Below are 15,000 nucleotides of genomic sequence, written 5' to 3' on the forward strand. Positions count from 1 at the left end.
CCCCACTTTTTTTCCAACATTTTCACAAAAACAAAGGCACGAACGAATGCAAAACAAACCTGTGTTTCAACTTAAACGCCTCAATCAATGGAATCATTCAGAGGTAGCAATTTAAATCGGGAGGGTGTAAATCATATGTGTGATACATTGTCTTTTCATTTTCTAAACGTGTTTGAATCCTGCCAGTGGAAAATGAAGTTGAAAAGCAACACGAAACTCCACCATCCAAGTGTGCAGAGCCACAGATGAGTTGAGTCTCTCCACCTTCTGTGTCCCAGCTCAGCTGGAAGGGGTTTTCCCTTTCAAACCTCCTGTACCTTTTTCCTGGAAAGCATGACCAGGAGTGGACCGGAGCAGGAGTCCAGTTTTCCCTCTCTACATCCTGGCATCGCTGCCGATGAACCGGTTTCCCCTGTCTGTCTTTGTGACTGTGGTTCAGTCTGGCCTTCTCTGCGTGGAGGCTGCCTGGGTGCCTGCACAGGAGGCTAATTGGCAACTCTGAATGGTCTGTAGTCATGCGAGTAGACCAGAGGTCACCAACGTGGTGCCCGCGGCCACCTGGTAGCCCCCAAGGACCAAGGAAAAATTGCACAACTTGTTGAGCTGCGTCTAAAATTCAATTTTATCCAACCTTGTTTAGTCATTGAGAACTCACTAACTTGATAAACGTCTTCACGTCGATGAGCATCATTAATAATCATAAATAAACTCAAAGAGTTTGTTATTTCAGTAGAGTGTAGCTAATTGGTAACCCTTCCTATGACTCAGGACCCATGAAGGAGCTCTCAGTGCCAAAAAGGTTGGTGACTCCTGTCGTAGATGGTCGGTGGCCCTGTGATAAACCCCGCCTCCAGTCTCCCAACAGCACCCCCTCTGCCCTTTAGCGTATAATGTGCAACGAGCTGGACTTCACGTCACCTGAATAAATAAAACTCAATCAAATATCAATCAGCGGTCTCCCTCTGTGAGCTTCCAATAGCAGTAAATGAAGTCAGCATCCAAGTAACATTTTGATTTGGGCTGCCTGAGACAACTGGTTTCCCTCGGCTATCGGGTTTTCTGTACTTTCACTAAAACCGGCAGCAACGTGTTGTTTATGTTTGTGATTTTTTTTTTTTTTTTTTGATGATGATCCGTTGACGGCGGCACATCTGCAGTCCTGTGAGGAAAGCGACGGTGATCTGGAGAGGCAGACAGCAAGTGAACTGATGTTCCTCCCTCCCTCTCTGTGTTTCTCCCAGGTGGTGGCCCGGTGGCGGCCCAGGCTCTCAGCACGCTCTCCCTGCTCCTGCTGGCTCTGCTCTGCCTCAACCTCTGAATGTAGCGCCGTCCTGCTCCCCCTCCTCCTCCTCCTCCTCCTCCTCCTCATCTCTGTCCTGCTCCCTTCCTCCATCTTCCCCGCCCTCCTTCTCCTCCTCCTCTCCCCCTCCTCGTCCCCCCTGCGAAGGAGGCTCGTTCTTCGCTCACCAACTTTCGGAACTTTTGGAGAAACTTCCCGCCCAAACGCCCGACATCGCCTCCTCCGTGACCCGGGAAGTTGTTCCCCGACCCCGTCCCTGTGGAGTCTGTCTGTGGGAAAAGACTCTTGAGAGGTGAACACTTTGGGAACAGACAGAGAGATCTCTTTATTCATCCACAATAAGCCTCCTCGGAGGGAGCTGTCACGGGAGGTTCCGACGACTTTTTAAAATATGCCTTATGTAAATGACTGCACTTATCTTTCGGGTTAGTTTGGAAGTGAGCGACATGCTGTGTGAGGTTCGTGAAGCCGGCCGTTCTCGGGCAAACACCACCAGAGCTTCTCGTGAAGCGCGGGCTTCGTGTGCTCAGTGACATTGTGATGACCTACGATGCATTCCACTGTAATTGCCATTAGCTGTGAAGGATAAGTGTAAGAGTTTATCAAAATCTCTGTTTTTTTTTTTTCTTCTCTTTTCTTTTCTTTCTTTGACTTGCGATCCGATCCAGTGGCGGTTTCCTCCCCGTTGTCCTTTTTTTTTTTTTTTTTTTTTTAAACAAAAACAAAAACAAAAAACACAAAGCACACCTTTTGTTACAGTGGTACAGTCAAAGCAAATCTCATCCTGGTTAACATGGAACAAGCAGTTTCTGCCACACTAAACTCCAATAGGTGATGTTTTGTTTTCTCCTTTTTCTATTAATCTCGGCGCTACTTTTTGTAATAACATCAGCTGATCTATAAACAGGAACGCCGCTCTCCAGCTTGTGTGCATGCTGTCTCTGCTGCAAGTTTCAAATGGTTCCAAGGCGCGCAGGCTGCGTGAGCATCCGTGAGCCGGGTCAGTCAACCGAGCCAATCAGGCCCTCGGAGTTCTTCTAGAATGTTGGATTGAACAGTTTGGAGGGTTGTTTCCCAGCCGGAGACTTGAAAGTTGTGCGGCAGTGATCGACATCCCTGCAACACCGAGACTTAAAACTGCTCTGGGTTTGCTGACCGCACCTAAACTACACACAGACATACACACACACACACACACACACACACACACACACTGTTTGTTATGACTGTACCATCAGGACCTCAGTGGTACCATCTGGTGCTCTGTAAAGAATGTCGGCATCTGCTTTCTTCTACTCTGTAAACATTTTCCCTTTTTGCTCGCTTCTTTTTTTTTGTCGTCTCAGCTAGCGCTAGCTTCTTCTTCTTCTTCTTCTTCTTCTTCTTCTTCGTCTTCTTCTTCTTCTTCTTCTTCTTCTTCAACAATGTCTGACTCACCAGTGGCTACTTCATATTTTCTACTAAGACAACTTGGCTAGCTCCTGGAACAGTGATCGAGTAATATATATATATATATATATATATCTCTACATATATATATATATTCAATATTTTTTTGTGTGTTTGTGTATTACCTGACCATCCATCAGTGTCAACAGTGGGAGCCACCCCCACCCCCCCCGCCCTTCCCTGTCGAGGCTCGCTGTCTTTTTTATTAACCCGTGATCAAAGATATATTTAACATTATCAGCTGTGGTGGAGTTTTGTTAATGCTTCTTATATTTGTACATCTCTCATCTCTTCTCTCTCTCTCCCTTGCTGGAGAAGGGTTACTTCCCCTCTGGAGAAAAACAGAGGAAGAGATGCTGTGTTTTTTTTTTTTCTGATTCCTCCTCCGTCGCCTCATTTGTCGCGCGACCAACGCCTGCCGTGCTTATACATTGTATCTATATGACATCGAACCACAAAGTGCTTTCTATCCCCTCCCCCCCCCCCCGTCCCGCCTTCTCGCAACCAATCGGATGACAAAAAAAAAAAAACCCCACCGACCCGGGCACTGAAGAGCTGCCAAATGCATGAATGCCCCTGGACGTTTTCATTATGGACAATGCAGCAACTTGACATTCTAACGTGCATGACATCATGGGGAGGTGAGTTGGCCCCGCCCTCCTCCTCCTCCTTCTGACCACCCGGGCACATTTGCAGCGGGTAGCGACTCTGTCGACCCCCTTTAACGGCTTCATGTGACACATACACATGCATTCCCTCCCCGAGTGGCGTCCCTTTACGTCAGAGACTGTGTAAGCATGTGTGTGTGTGTGTGTGTGTGTGTGTGTGTGTGTGCGTGTGTGTGCGTGCGTGCCTACTGATGTATGTTTAGCTGCTAAAAGCTCCATTCAGCCGGTGGAGAGAGACGTTGGTCCAGAGGAAAAAAAACCCTAAGCTGACTAGGAGGAATCTCACTCATCGACCTTTAGACGTGGCCCTGCAGTCTGACCACACACACACACACACACACACACACACACACACACACACGCGCGCAATGGTCTGGGAAGCTTGGTTTGCTGGAAGTTGGGGCGCTCCGTCGCACTGGAGCAGCGGCACTTGTGAGGGATGAAAGTTGGAACCTCCCATTGGCTGGAAAAGGAACAATAAAAGTGTAGTTAAACACTCCTGTGGTCTCTCTGTTGTGTTGCACTCGGAAAATGTCGACAACGCAGACGTCTCTTTCTCACCGTGTGTAGCTAGAAACTGATTACAAACCTCTTGAGAAATCTCCTGCTCTGTGTCCAGACACCCTCACTTAGAGAGAAGCGGTGCTGAAACCAGTTTAAACATTTTTATTTTTTTTTATGATAGGGATATCATTTTGTACAAAATTAAATGCAAAATATCCTCATATAGATATATCTGGAGTAAATGTCCCCCTGCTGGTTCAGGTTCATCCATCAGAAATTAAGTTTGCTTCTGCGATTGTTATCCTGGTAATTAAAAGTCAGCTATGGATGTTAAACCTGATCAAAGTCTTTGCGAAAGACAAATATAACTTTTGTTTAAGTTCAATTAAATTCAGATAAAATGTCAGTTAGATTCCACAGCACACGTCAGCTGGATCAGTTTTGTGCTCATTGTTTTCATCTTCGTTGGGCCCTTTCCACAATTTGCCCTCCGCTTAGTTTCAAATGCTGATGAATGAGTTCAGGCCGTTGGGCTCTTAACGCTCGCTGTGCGTGCTCAAGTGTGTCAGAACTGCTATGAGTTCCTCTCCAGTTCCTCTCCTGTGAATACAAGAAGTCTCCCGGTGCCTGAAGTTGAGCTCGCGAAGCAAAACACGGAGACGACGGAACAAAAGGAAACACTTGATCTCTTGTTTAGTTTAGTCTCGGCTGCTCAGGGAGGAAAGCCTTTCCACAGAAAACCGGTTGTGAGTGAAACACGAGAGCGCCTCAGCTCTCCCGCACCAAAGAGAAGAAAGGCACTTATCTTTTTTTTTCTCCATCAAGTCTTCAGTTCATCTCTGTCTATGTACAACAGCAGCTATATCAGGGATATAGTTTCCATCTGAGCCCCATTACTGATGAGGTCAATGTCTCAGAAACAGCTGGGGTTTTTTTTCCCTTCTATCACATGTCCAGGCAGATGAAAAGTAGATGGGTATCACTTACTGTCGTGGATTAGCTCTGACAAAATGAAGCAGATTTAGATTTTTGTCCCCTTCACAGAGAACAAAAGAGGGATGATTTTTCTATTTCTTTGTATTTCTTTTCTTTACTCATCCTGAGAGGCTTATCGGTGCGAACACATGGTCAAAGGTGAGGAGGGTCTAAAACTCAAACCTAATCTGATGGCTGCTCCAGGCTTTGAACTTGTGGTCGCAGAAATAGTGGTCCCCCCCCCCCCCCCCCCCCCGGGCTTCCCCCCTCCCTTTTCTTTTCTTTGAAAACCCAAACCAAATGTTCCCAAATGTGAAAACCCTCAACAAAGTTACAGCGAAGAGGAGCGGCGGCTGCGGACACGCAGGTGTGCTCTCCAGGTAACGCTTTCCTTTCTTTTCTTTGTAAGCGGACACCTGACGGCTCAGACGACACAAAACACACTCAGAAAGCGCAGCGCAGCGGAATTAAAGCGGCAACGTGACGCCGGCTCTCAGACGTCTGCAGTTTGTCACGCTGTCAGGCGCCGAGAGCTCCTGGACGCACACAGGAAGGCTTCTCCTCCACGGTGTCAGGTTTCCAGCCAGAGTTTCTGGGTCGTCGTCGCAATAAACGATGTTTCACTCACGCACACTGTCCCTGCAGGAACTAGCAGGAAATTACTTTTTTTTTAATTTTTTTTTTGTTTTTTTTTTTTAAATTCAGATAAATGCAGAGGTTTATTAAATAATATAATGAAAATCAGAGCAATGAAACTCGAATGATGCTGTCAGTGAATATTTATAAAAAGGCCCCATGTTAGTCTTGATTTTCAGAGCTTTTTTTTTTTTTTTTTTCATACGTTGGAGGGATCCTGCATAATTAAGTATGAAGAAAAACCTCCTTTGTGCAGGAGATGAAATTAGCTCTTTGTTGAAAAACATTGTTTTTCAACGTCCGGAGAGGTAATGGTGCCATTTGTTACCAAGAGGTGATTTTATTTTTTATTTTTGGGAGAGTTCAATAAAATAGCTGGGACATGGACAGAAATAAATAGATAAATAAATACATTTTTCTTTTAAACTTCTTTATTCATGTTAATGATTTAGAATATTGACCTCTGACCCTTTACCGTGTGTCATATGGGGTCCAAATTTAGTCAGCAGTTAAAATATTAAACATAACTAATATCTGACGACTGAAATCAGTATAATACGAATTGTTCTCATTTCTTCGTAGTTCATTTACAGGATAGAGACGTTGTTGATGTGAAAACAACAGAAGGCTGGTTCAGCCACGTCTGCCGTGAGTCATATTATTCTACATCAACACTTGGGCAGCTTTTCAACGACCTCCCCTGGCCAGGATGGAAACTACAAGGTCAACTAAAAGCGCCGTAAAACAAACAAGCAAACAATAACAAAAACAAAACAACGCCATCGGCTCCTGTCAGGTGAGGACCCGCCTCCAGGACCGACGTGGCCGCCGGCACGGAAGTCCAACCTGCGGCTGGATCAGCTGTGAAGCCCCGCCCCCTACCCCCACGCGTCCCACTCCGCGTGTGACAGCCGGGAGCTGCGCAGATCACACGGCTGAGTCCCGCGCAAACCCTCTCGCGCGCTGCCGCGTCCTTGTGCTCGGACAGGCGAAACTTTCCGTAGCTTGTCTGAACTCGTCCCGAGGCTCGCAGGAAGAAAACAAACAAACAAACAAACAAACAAAAAGTTTCCCCCGTGTTCAAACATGCCCAACTAACTGCCGCCGTCACTCGTTACGCAGAGAAGGAATCTCACTGGCCGAGCCGAGCCGAGCCGAGCCGCGCCATGGAGCCGCAGAGGGAGCCGGAGCCGGCTGACGTCTCGCGGCTCTTCTGTCAGGCGGGATGCGGGCTGGCGGTGCCGCCGGACGACGGAGAGCGGCGGCGGCACCGCTGCTTGGACGCCCTCCGCTCGGTGAGCGACGAGCTGGAGGAGAAGGGCGCCGCTCTCGAGCAGCGAGCCCGGGCGGCGACGGCGAGGCTGAGGTGGAACCGGCGGGAGCAGAACCTGCTGGCCCAGGTGGCCGCCCTGCAGAGCGAGGCCCAGCTGGCCGCCCTGCGCTACCAGCGGAGGCTGCGCCACTACATGCTGCACATCGACGGCATCGCCGAGCTGGTCAACGGCTACCGCAAGGTGAGTGCCCGAGGCTGCAGGTGCGCACGTGTGCTCTGTTTCCATGCAATGAAAGTGTGACTGGTGAACGTCGCGTTGCGTTCCCAGGCTGACCTGAACGCAGCGACGGGGGGCACGCGAGCCCAGGGGACAACGTGCCAGGAGGAGCAAAGCGTCAACTCGGCACAGGTAGGAGAAGCTTCCAGCTTCCTGTTTATCCGAGCTGGCCTGAACCCACCCCTCTCTCTCTCTCTCTCTCTCTCTCTCTCTCTCTCTCTCTCCAGCTCTCTGTGTTCTCCTGTTTTCCTGTGTGCAGCAGCCTCGTGCACACCTCCAGCTTCTTCCCACTGTTTCACATACATCTGTGTTGCAGACCTCTGTGTTTGAGCTCACACCCCAGTTCCTCAGAGTCCATCTCTCCCACGTGTGCTGTGGTCTGAATTGCCTGGTTGTCTCTCTGGCATTGCTGCATTTTACATCCTCCCCCCGCCCCCCCCCCCCCCCCCCCCCTGAAGTGATGCATTTCAGCGCTGGTGTTGAGTCGTCTTCAGGGGTTTCAACTCGACCTTTTGGTTTCGAGCTGCAAAAGGTTTCCGTGTTGACGTTTTTGTTCCCTTGCTCCTTCACGCCGACTTGGTCACATAGTTGTAATCACACTCTCTGTTGGCTCTTTAGCTCGTTTGAGTCGGTGATTCTTCAACGCGTCAGGTAGTTTGACTCCAACGCTGACTGGATAATGTTCGGGTTGGCGCTGATTGTATATCATCGACTGGATTTATTTTTTCATGCTACCAGGTCTCCCCTGCAGTCACTTTTACTCTGGCTTCTCCTTGTGGATATAAAATCTGAGCGTCCAAGCTCAGCACACGGCATCTTTATGCTGATGACAAAGTTGATGACCTTTTAAAAGCCAGTGATGCAATACAAGTAGTCTGTGAGTGTTCTTTGTTAACAGGCCCAGGCAGCTGCAAAAACACAACTGCTTAGTGCGCCAGTGAAGAAGAAAAAAAACACCCCCACTTTTTAGGTGCTGACGGCTAAAATTAAACAGCAATCATCACCTTGTTTGCTGCTGCTGTTTCAAATAATTTGGACCTCATGCGCTCGACCATATGGACGCACTTCTCTCGTGACTCTTTGTTTTCGGCTGAGCCTCATTTATTAAACGAGGCCGTGGGGCTGCCAAGTCCAACATTCAACAGCAGCAAACTCCCGCACTGAAAAGCTTGAAGGTTTTCACGTCGCGCCTTTGTGATCAGGGCGTCTCCTGAGGCTTGGTTGGTTGTAACGGTGCTGCTGCTCAGGTCCGGGGTCTCCAGCTGCGAGTGCAATGCCTGCTCACGTCGGATCCATGTGGAAAAGTGTTGTTGCAGCGGCTATTTTCGGCTCCTTCTTTCTCCTCCCGTCTAAAAGCTCCCCTCTAATGTGTTTTTAATAGTTTTCTCACTGTGTTTTTTTTTTTTTTCCAATTCTTTGGATGGCTGGGTTGCTTTTTAACCTCCAAGCCTGTGCTGACGATAAAGTTTAGTTACAAGTAAACGTCAAACTCTGAGATAAAAGTTTCTTTATCAGTGAGTTTGTTCCACGTCATCGTCCATGAATTGTGTCCTAAAAGCAGAGGTGTGGTGTAGCTCAGGTTTGGTTGTTTGGTTCCCTTGTTCAGAAAAAAAAAACACACTGACTTTAAAAAGCTTTTGCTCTAAGAATATTTGAGGATTCAAAGGTTGACCTCCAGAGGTCTTCATCACACACAGCTTCTTCTTCTTCTTCTTCTTCTTCTTCTTCTTCTTCTTCTTCTTCTTCTTCTGACATTTCAGAAAAAACGAAACAACTTTGCCTTTGTCAGAATGGTTTGCTGTACCGTGATTGGTTCCCTTTTATTTTCCACGGCAACAGTGAAGTTGGAATTTCTCCTCAGATTGATTTGAATTTGACTTGTGGTCATTTTGTGGGCGTAAACAAGGAGCTCGAGATTTCTCTGGAAAAAGGTTGTGATGAAAAAACGGCAACATTAAAGCAAGTTTAGATGTTTTGTGAAGCGGTCAAGTCAATGCTGCTTCTCATCTGTCATATCTTTTGTGACCTGTACCAGGCCCCCCCCCCCCTACGTACCCCTGAGGTAGGCTGCTCTGACTCAGCTGATTGTGTCTTCTCGTGTGTGTGTGTGTGTGTGTGTGTGTGTGTGTGTGTGTGTGTGTGTGTGTGTGTGTGTGTGTGTGTGTGTGTGTGTGTGTGTGTGTGTGTGTGTGTGGCTGACTCAGCCTGTTCCGCCGTGTTGAGAAGGAGCAATGAAAAGCAACGGACCGGCAGCAGGATTAGCCTCCACTGTAAAAACACTCGGCCATCTTGGGTTGCCCGTGCAATTTGCTGGTGTGTTTGTTTAAAACCAGATGAGTACGCAAGAGAAACCGCCGGCCGGGACCGCAGTCCCACTGCTGCCCCCGTCAGCAGCAGAGAGTCTAGACCCCCTGATATCCAGAAGTCTGACCTGGCAGGAAGCAAGCTCCTCGGCAACCTCAGTCAGTCAGACTGTCGGATTAATGGATGAAGTTGCGTTTACATTGTCGCGGAATCAAAGCTGTATGACGCAGACCTATGAAGAGCGACATCTGCTGGCTGTTGGTTCAGAAGTGCAATCTGCAAACTGCAAACAAAGCCACATTTCTGGAAGTCCGTGCGACGACACACCTCACTAATGCGTTTGAGAGACGGCTAATTCCTGTATTTATCCATTGTCCTCTGAGCCAGACTGGCCAGAGGCTGCACAGTGAGTGAGAACACACTTTGGTTTATAAATCTGTTTCCTTCCCATGTTTGTCTCCAGTGGTTGGACCGAGAGGCTGAGCTGACTCTACATTCCCGGTGTCAAATCGCCGTCTTGATTTTAAACTCTGCACAGCACCTGGAAATTGTCATTGCTCATCCGTCTTTCCAACCTCCAGCACGTCATTTATTTTAAAGTTGACCTTGAAATAACCTTGTATTCTCTGACCAGTCGGCCGTGTTTCACTCCACACTGCTTTCGGCAACTGGCTCTGGTGCGTTGCTCCCAGCAGCGGGCAGACGGACGAGGCTAGTTTCGATTGGTTTGCTTGAATCTGATGGACAGTAACCCTTCCACGTGTCCTCTCCCCTTCAGATGCTTTCTCTGGGCTCTTTGCAAGGCGGATGCCTGGCAGGACACTGAAATAATTCCCAAGCATTCATTTTGTGACGTGTCAGGTTGAATTCTTGCCTTCTCTTGACTGATTTCAGCTGTCGGAGATGTGAGGCCGGAAACTTTGCAACCTCTTCATTCATTCATTCATTTATTTTCCATACCCGCTTCTTCCCGAGATCAGGGTGACGAGGGTCTGCTGGAGCCTCTCCCAGCTGTCATAGGGCGAAGGCAGGGTGACACCCTGGACCAGTGGCCAGGTCATCTCAGGGCCTCATAGACACACACAACCATTCACACTCACGTGCTCACCTACGGACAATTTAGAGCGTTCAGTTGACCTCACATGCATGTCTTTGTAGTGTGGGAGGAAAAAAAACGTTACTTTACTTTTAGACCTGTAATTGACTTTGTCGTGCAGGCGGGTAAACATGCCGCAGGCCAGGCTCTCAGGTTGCTAAAGTGCTAAACAGCCACCAATGTAACATGGCAGGTAGCGTACATGAAACGTTCCGCTTTAATGCACCAGCGCACGCACACTCACACACTCACACTCAAACAGTAAAACACAAAAACACATTTCCCCCACGATTCCTCGCGGCTCTGGGGGCCAAATAATAAATATCAGCAGTTCACCGGCTGTGCCCTGAATGCACCGTTTCACACCTTCCTCCTGTTCCACGTGGACGAGAGTCACCTGCCCCCGAGCAGCGGGGCCATCAAGTTAGATTTTTTTTTAATGAATGAAACTTGTGACACTCAACCGTTGCAACACTTTTATGTCACCGAGGTCATGCTTCAAGGAAGACAATAGCAAATTGGTATTGTAACAGTCAGTTCTGTGTGGAATTGACGTTTGTGGTGTTGGTGATCGTCGTCCAGTGAAGGCAACACACTTGTCAAGCTGAGGTCAGGTGTGGGTGAGAGAGAGAGAGAGAGAGAGAGAGAGAGAGAGAGAGAGAGAGAGAGAGAGAGAGAGAGAGAGAGAGAGAGAGAGAGAGAGAGAGAGAGAGAGAGAGAGAGAGAGAGAGAGAGAGAGAGAGAGAGAGAGAGAGAGAGAGAGAGATGAGACACGCAAAGAAACTGTCTGACGTCTCTGCGCCGCGTGTCAGAAGGGGACGCTGCATGGCGCTCATTGCCACCAAGTGGTCAGGGGTGTGAATTGCAACCTGTCAAAATGGCCGACGGCCGTCAGATCTTTCCGTCACCGCCGAAAGAAGCGTCAGTGACGGGAAATATTTGTCATGTGGCCAGTGGCCACGCACACCAATGGAAACACGTGGAGCCGGTCAAACTGCCTCCCGCCTGAGCGCCGTCGCTGGACCTCTGGAAATGTGTGTTTTCTTTTGGGTTTTTTTTTTTTTTTGGTGCAGAAGGAAAGTGGGAGCTGTTTAAGGCCTCCGTTGCTCCGTGCCAGTGAGACCACCCTGCTGCTACAAACCCAGCCCACCTGGTCTCCGGCGTGTCGGGAGGAATTAGAGGAAATGCTTCCACGCCACTTTGGAAGCATTTTAGACGTCTCACTTCGGGGCTGCCGGCTTATCTGCCCGCACATCTTGAGGAGATCATTAGTCAGAGGAATTTTTAGATGTTCTGCTGCGGCTGATTTAGGCAAAGGAGGCCCCGCAGCTGAGTGTGTTTGTTAATAAGGCAGATGAGGAGATAAGGAGCCTCTAAATTCCAGGGTTGGAGACGGAGGCAACGCGCCGTAACTGCTGTGGGGTTTTCTATTTATTTTTTGGATTATTTTTGCAGCGTCCGTCCGTGTGTGTGTTTATGTGGGCAGGCCTGGCTTGTTGTTTTAGGAAGGAGGCGTGAAAAGCAAAACTGTTTTGCTTAAAGACCACCGCGATCGGTAGGAGGAGGAGGAGGAGGAGGAGGAGGAGGAGGAGGAGGATTGTGGGTAAAATTGTTCCTGCTACATGCTGAGAGGCTCCGTCAGGTCAGTCTGCAGGATGAGGAAGAACTAAAAGAACTTTCTTTATGAAACTTTTGTTTTTATAACTGAGCATCTTTTTCACGACACTTCTTGTTGAAGCTGACGGTTGTGCAGACGGTCTTTCCGATAGAGGAGTGAGGTCAGCAGGAGCAACAGGTGCAAATGGAAGCGGACAACGTGAGCAGCTCTGGGTCTGCAGACACTGAAACACACTCCCGGTCCACAGAGGAGGCAGCTCCAACCTCCTCTGGCAGAGATTATATCAATAATCATGGGCAGAGTGGGTTTAATAGCCAGGGTTCATGTGGTACAGCATATGAGTCTGAATCAGATGCATCCGTCTGTGAAAGTAATGGGAAGATCAATGACCTCCAATCTCTGCTGGTGGGCTTTGATCTGTTGGACGAGAAGAAGCGCTTCCTCCTCAGAAAGCACATTACAACGCTGAGGAAAGCAACGATTGGTCGAACTTCCCGAAGGGTCAAAAGAAAATAACATGATCATGCATCATGTGGTGTTTTTCTGTCTTAACTGGTCTTTGCTAGCTTCATATTGCCCCTGCTTGCTGCATTGAGCATGGACTGTCATGAGGAGCTTCTGGAGGGCCTCCCACAGGTCAGTGGGGGGGGGAGCAGCTTTGGACAGTGAGCTGACTCTGGAGGAATCTTTGGCACCTGGGATAGATGGGCTCTCTCTCCACTGACTTTTGAAAGAAGTTTTGGGATTTTCTTGGACCCGACTTGCATGCTGTGCTGCTCGAGTGTTTTGGGTCCGACTCACGTCCGGTTTCCTGTCAACGAGCAGTTCTTTCCCCGTTTCCGGAAAAGGGAGATTTGGCATTCCTTAAGAACCGGAGGCCAGTTGACCTCCTCTGTGCAGACTACAAAGTACTTTCCACAGCCTTGTCTAGTAGGCTAATGGATTTTACTCCAGTCAGACTTATTGTGTGCCTGACAGGACAATCTTTTACAATATTTTCCTGCTTCCAGATGTGATTGATATTTGCAGCTTTGATGTGAATGCTAATGCTGGCATTGTGTGTCTGGATCAGGAGAACGCTTTTGACGGGGTTGGATCATTCTTACTTATTTTCTGCACTGAGAGCATTGGATATTGGTGATGTGTTTCTGTCTTGGATAAGCTTACTGTACAGTGGTGCATGGTGAAAATGGAGGCAGGGCTGAGTCGGCCGATCCCTCTGCAGCGAGGTATAAGGCAGGGTTGCCCTATTACAGGCCAGCTCTACAGCCTAGCTATTGAGCCATTGCTGTGCAGGTTGAGAGTTCGACTCAGTGGTCTCACACTGCCAGGGTTCCCTGAGCAAGACCACCCTCGTGTTGTTTCTGCCTATGCAGATGATGTTAAAATGTCTTTGTCACGAGCCAGCGAGATGTCCAGTGTTTACAGAATACTTTGTCACCGTGTGAAGGAGCCTCCTGTTGTTGGGGGCATGGAAGGGCCATGCATTACCTAGCCTGCCTGAAGGTCTTCAATGGGGGAAGGAGGGACTTAAAGTGTTGGGTGTGATTTTGGGCACAGAGGGTTGTCATGCAACAAACCGAGAGGGAATCAAGGAGAAAGTGTGTGCACAGTTGTCTCAATGGAAATGGCTGCCAGCCCAGTTGTCATATATGGGAAGGGCTCTGGTTGTCAATCATTTAGTCGCTTCAGCTCTTTGGCTCAAGTTCACTGTTTTGTAACCAGTCTGAGCCACTGGAGCATTTATTTGCTGAGTGTCCTCGGCTGTTAGTTCTGTTTGTGGTGTTTGGGGGGGGTTTCTTGGTTCCCTTTGTTTTCTTTTGGCCCACAATACAGTGCAGGAGAGAGGTTTCAACGCACACTAATGAACTTTCTCGCTGGCCCTGCCAAGTTGGCCATCTGACTGACGCACAAGAACAAGGCTCAGGATTCTGCCCGCCTGGAGCCGGTCCTTGTCTAGAAGGGTTTGCTCAGAGCCAGGCCCGAGGGTGGAGTATGACTTCTACAGTATGCTGGGATTCAGCAGCACATGGACTGTTGGGAGTGTCTTTGTTCTGTGGGGGAGTTGTTTTTAAATTTCTGATTAGGAGATATTTTTCCCTAACAGGTGGACACTGTTATTCCCTGCAATGAAGGGACTTCCAAAGCCAGAACCCTCTCCTGGAGTCCAACGTGTGCACTGCAACTCTTCCAGCTGTAGAGAGACCCCATAACGCACATGTCCCAAGTGACGATGCAGGACAGATGTGGCGGCTGGCGTCCGCTGATGTTCCCCACCCCACCCAACAGAACGCCATCGTGAGAGAAACTTCGACTTCCTCCTGCTCCCTGCTGCCTCTCTGTTCTAATGAGAAGTTGGCCTGTCCTGCAGTGGATTCAGCAAAAGAAAAGAAAGAAAAAAACAAAACAAAACGAATCTCTCTGTGGTCGAATCAGATCTGAGGCCGCCCCCTCTTTTCCCATCTCTTGCCCCGCCCCTGGCTTCTGCTTAGTCAGGGCCCTCCGACGCCGTTTGAACTCGCTCAAACCTCCCGATGGCCGTAAACATGCGGTTTAACCTGCAGCTGCCGGACGGAGGGCACTGCCAAAAAGGCCTATAGTCAGCGTGTGCACATGTGCAGCGCACATCTAAACAAGTGGCCGGTCTGTCAACAGCCTCCTGTTGTGTTTTGTGTGTGTGTGTGTGTGTGTGTGTGTGTTGGCTGTGTGAGGAGCTGAGCTTGTGGCTGGATGTGTTTACAGTGAGACCAGAGTTAAAACAACAGGCCTCCAGAACCAGAAGCCCAGTTGGTTGTTTTAGCGTCCTACCAGATGTTTGGTTGCTCATCAAGTGGAGGAGGAAAAAGTCGGGCTGCATGATAAATTGAAATGTGCACACGCGTCCCTGGAGGACAAGCTCC

The 15,000-nt window shown here is 48.8% G+C and overlaps 2 protein-coding genes across 4 annotated transcripts in view; both read left to right on the plus strand.

Annotated features, from left to right (window-relative positions):
- cntn1a (contactin 1a) overlaps positions 1-2,350 on the plus strand; it is a 60,953-nt gene extending 58,603 nt beyond the window's left edge. For all 3 annotated transcript variants that reach the window (XM_076049621.1, XM_076049620.1, XM_076049622.1), the window contains exon 24: positions 1,242-2,350. In XM_076049621.1, coding sequence (XP_075905736.1) covers positions 1,242-1,318 — 77 coding nt within the window. In that variant the 3' untranslated portion in view covers positions 1,319-2,350. The remainder of the gene's footprint in view (positions 1-1,241) is intronic.
- Positions 2,351-6,701: 4,351 nt separating this feature from the next.
- The window catches only part of LOC142903800 (PDZ domain-containing RING finger protein 4-like), a 105,021-nt gene continuing 96,722 nt past the window's right edge, over positions 6,702-15,000 (plus strand). The window contains exons 1-2 of the mRNA XM_076049635.1: positions 6,702-7,046; positions 7,134-7,214. Of these exons, the coding sequence (XP_075905750.1) occupies positions 6,999-7,046; positions 7,134-7,214 (129 nt within the window). The 5' untranslated portion in view covers positions 6,702-6,998. The remainder of the gene's footprint in view (positions 7,047-7,133; positions 7,215-15,000) is intronic.

The sequence above is a fragment of the Nelusetta ayraudi genome, unplaced genomic scaffold (assembly GCF_046127955.1).
Source record: "Nelusetta ayraudi isolate G7.1 ecotype Tasmania unplaced genomic scaffold, CSIRO-AGI_Nayr_v1 ptg000119l, whole genome shotgun sequence".
Taxonomy (NCBI): domain Eukaryota; kingdom Metazoa; phylum Chordata; class Actinopteri; order Tetraodontiformes; family Monacanthidae; genus Nelusetta; species Nelusetta ayraudi.